The sequence below is a fragment of the Physeter macrocephalus genome, chromosome 8, assembly GCF_002837175.3.
Source record: "Physeter macrocephalus isolate SW-GA chromosome 8, ASM283717v5, whole genome shotgun sequence".
Lineage (NCBI taxonomy): Eukaryota > Metazoa > Chordata > Mammalia > Artiodactyla > Physeteridae > Physeter > Physeter macrocephalus.
In genome coordinates this window covers 77638051-77642196 of record NC_041221.1, presented here as the reverse complement: position 1 = coordinate 77642196, position 4146 = coordinate 77638051, and the positions used below count along the sequence as shown (strand labels likewise).

The window sequence follows — 4146 nt, the reverse complement described above, 5'->3', positions numbered from 1 at the left end:
CGCATAGCACAGGGAGATCAGCTCGGTGCTTTGTGACCACCTAGAGGGGTGGGATAGGGAGGGTGGGAGGGAGACACAAGAGGGAGGGGATATGGGGATATATGTGTATGTATAGCTGATTCACTTTGTTATAAAGCAGAAACTAACACACTATTGTAAAGTAATTATACTCCAATAAAGACGTTAAAAAATGTGGCTAGTATGACTGAAGAACTTCATTTTACATTTTATTTAATTTTAATTAGTTAAAATTAACCACATGTGGCTGTCAAGTGTAGGTTGGCTCCATAGAAATTAACAAAGTCATGCATGTTTGGGGATATTTTTAAGGTTCAAGTGTGGCTAATTAACGTCACAAATTCTCTAATGCAGGCTGGTAGAATTACATCTGGAACTCTAATTCATGGATGTACCAAAGGATGAATAAGCATATCCACCAGTTTAACCTTCTACTATCTCTACTACATACAGGACCTTAGGACATAGACTGTAAGGTCCAGGAATGAAAAGCACAGAAGCCAAGCCATGAAGTTGGAAAAGTTTTTGAAAGTCTAGTGCAAGGGATCTATTTGGAGGTCACTTCTCAATATTACCTTATTCTTAAAAATAAACTATCATCCAGTCATAAAATACTATAGTGTATGTATGTATGGGTGCATTATTCATGGATATATGTACATATGTGTACACACACACACACACACATACATTCACATACTAACAGGGGGCTTCCACTTCCCAAGTGAGTGCTCATGGAGAAGAATTAATAAAGAAACTAAACATTAATGAGCAGTAAGCTTAGAAAATAAACATATTTAAAGCCAAACATTATCTCATTTTGTCAGTTATTTTTCTTCAAAAACAATCAGAAGCCACTTTACAAATGTGATATGCTATGAAACAGAATACATACTTCTAATTTTTAAGAGGTATCTTCATCTTGACATTCAAATTAAAGTAAAATATTTAGCTAAGTATCTCCTGAATGAGTGACCCCATAAAGACCATTGCTAAGAATGAAAAAATCTGTAGGAGAAAAGGGACAATCTAAAATGTCTAGAAATTATTACAGACTATAATATTCCAATATGTCGGAAGAAGCAGCAAAAATACTTCTCTAACATGCAAGTTAGGTTATCTCAAAACATTGGAAGAACTTGAGAAAGTCTAAGTACTACCCACATACAAGGTATTATCATTTCACCCCATAATATTTATACACTGGAGAGCATGGAATACTTATATCATTCTCTGGAAATGACAGTTGACTCCTTATGTCAGTTGACCTCCTTGGGTCAACTGTTCTAAATACTTTTAAACAACCCATCCAAAAATGATCTTTACAGAACTACATCTAAGAAAGAGAATGTGTGTTCCTAGCAGCTGATCACCTGGGAATGAGTGCATTCCAGCTGACTTGATTGAAATCACCTGCTTAAGTTTTTGGTGTGTTTCTAAGAACACAAGCTGCTGATGTCATAGTAAATGACTTCATAGGAGCTGAAAAACCTTCCCATAAGTCCCCTGGGTCCATCTGCATCACTTCCTCTGTTTAAAAATAAAGAGAAAATCCCATTTGAGCAAAGATTGCTGAGCCTCAGTTCATGGCCCACTGATTTAAATCATCATGTGATACTAAAACATTCTAGTCCAAGGAGAGAGTGGGCATTCCCTTAGAGATGTTGTATTTGAGACAGCGGATGAGGTAACTCACAAAGAATGGTACCTACCAAATTTAAAAAGCAAAAATTCACAGGAAGAAAACTTCCTTGTCTAAGTTACCTGGTTAAAATAATACTCCTCTAAGGCTCGACTGGGAAAAGTAAACTTTCCATTAAGAAATCAGCAAAGCATCCAAATCTGAGGAAATGCATTTAGCAGCTTCTCCATTCAATTCACCTTCCACATTTATCATTTCCCATTAGCTACATACCTCATCCACACCACAATTCAGACATAGGATTAGACTCTGGAGTGTGTGGCAGGGGTGGGATGGGGAGAGTAATGTACTTTCAAGATGTCCATGAAAAGTTCTCAGCTCTTTCAGATGATTTAATTTCTATATTGTGTAATTCGGGCCTACTCGCAATGGTATACGTATTTTAATTTAGCTGTTAATGCAACTACCTAAACAGGTGATATCAAATTCAATAATTCAAGAACTTTAAACAAAAATACCCCATTCTGACAAAACAACAAACCAAAACAGAGAGAAGTTAAATCTTTTATATTAAGTCCCCTAAATTCTAGAAAGGAAATATTAGCCTCTAAAATTACTTTTCTGGTTATGGCATATATGCTTCACACTGAGATGGTTAAAAGAAATGTGATAATGGCCGTGTGAAATGTCCCATGGAGAACAACTTAGTAGTACAGTTACCTAGATAAATGCCATACAAATCCAAAGAGATTTTTGCTTAAAAATATTCACCTACAAAATACCACTTTCTTTCAAAGTTATACACATGATACTGTTTTTCTTTTCCTGGTAAAAGCAAAGGCTCTATCTGATAATCTGGGACAAAAAATGGCAGGTCCTTCCTCGTACCCCCTTGTCAATGTCAAGAATGAGAGTAAAACTACACTTGTTCAGTACTGAGAATTAACGCACCTTCACCTGTATAAGCAGGACATACATAAGTCACCAAAGCAAACCTGGATTGTGCATGTTGTCACAAAGAATAAGGGAAAAGTTAGAAAACAAAGATGGAACATGATTTTGTGTTTTGCCAACCCTTGAGTGGCATTAGCCAAAGCACCCAAACCGTCGCTGGAGACTGAGAGTGTAGAGCTGGGGAGGATCAAGGAGGAAGGCAGGAGGGCAGGAGGCTGGGGACCTGAGCTTTGTAAGAGGACACACACACCAGTGTCGTCCCCCACGCCGCCCCCACTGATGATGTTGAACATCTGCTTAAATTAGTGCTTCCCTCGTAACTAACATCTGCCAAGAACTACCAGCTCCCAAGCCAACATGCCAGAAAAGAGCCAAGTGGGTGATGTGTCAGCTATCTGAGGCAGGGATCCCCAAATGCCTCACTGAAAGAAAACGCAGAGAGGCAGCAGAAAGTCGTGTGGTCACAAAGCAGCAATTATACTCATTGCCTAAGTTACAAAGCTCCCCATTCGTCACTCTGTTTTTATAAGAGGCAGGATAGGGAAGCAAGCTGACATTCAAGAAAGCATGTCTCAGCACACATCTTCTTGGATTGTCCACTTTCATGCTCAGAGCTCCTAAGTTCTAGAAACACAGCAAATCACCATGATTTGAGATCATAAAACAACAGACTGTGTTACAATTTCTTCTTAGGGCAGGAACATGTGTCATATCTCAGAAAAACGCCCATGTACATGAAAGGTCAAAATAAAGTTGAGTGCTTAAAAAGCTGAGTTATTTACAGCAGTCATCTTTCAAGTACCAATAAATAGAAAGATATTAGGACTTGTATTTATGTACTTTTATTCTATCCTTTTATGTCTTACGTTTGCCTGGTAATGTTTATAACATGTTGGGACAGTAGTACAAAAATAACATTTACATATAAATACATACAGATTTGTTAGGGCAGAGTGTTCTCACAGGGCTCTAGTTCAGCCCTGATGTAGAGCACCGTTTTGTCCAGCTACCGTATTCTCCCACTATAACTAGAGAAAGAAACTGTTCCATACTTACGGTCATTTTCTTCTTGAATTTCAATATTAACCATATCAATACAATTCTGAATTTCATTCCAGCTTAAGCTATCTTGCCCTTGGGATAAGGCCTCCAGTTTAATGGAGAGTAGTGCATTTGCGTAACTGCAGAAGAGAAAACAAGCATGATACTAATCAGAGACATTCATTCTTTGTTCATGTTATGCATTTTAAATTGGACATGCATCTTAAGTTTGACACATGTGGCTCAATGTGATGTTATGAGGTTAGACCAACAGGATAAAGGCAAGTAAAATTGTCTTGTGCAGCTTTGTCAACATACACCAAGCTCACTTAGACTAAGGGTGTTTTTTTTTCCTTAAAAATACTTTTAGGTATCAATGCTTTTTAATGAAAGTTCCTCAAATTCCAATCTTGCACTTAACTCCAGCAAAAAACCCTCAATGGTCTTTTTTTTTGTTTTTTTTTTTTTTTTTTGCGGTACGCGGGCCTCTC

The 4146-nt window shown here is 37.7% G+C and overlaps 1 protein-coding gene across 1 annotated transcript in view; it reads right to left on the bottom strand.

Annotated features, from left to right (window-relative positions):
* The window catches only part of IQGAP2 (IQ motif containing GTPase activating protein 2), a 306248-nt gene that overhangs the window by 90539 nt on the left and 211563 nt on the right, over window positions 1–4146 (bottom strand). The window contains exon 12 of the mRNA XM_007105494.4: window positions 3671–3795. Coding sequence (XP_007105556.3) covers window positions 3671–3795 — 125 coding nt within the window. The remainder of the gene's footprint in view (window positions 1–3670; window positions 3796–4146) is intronic.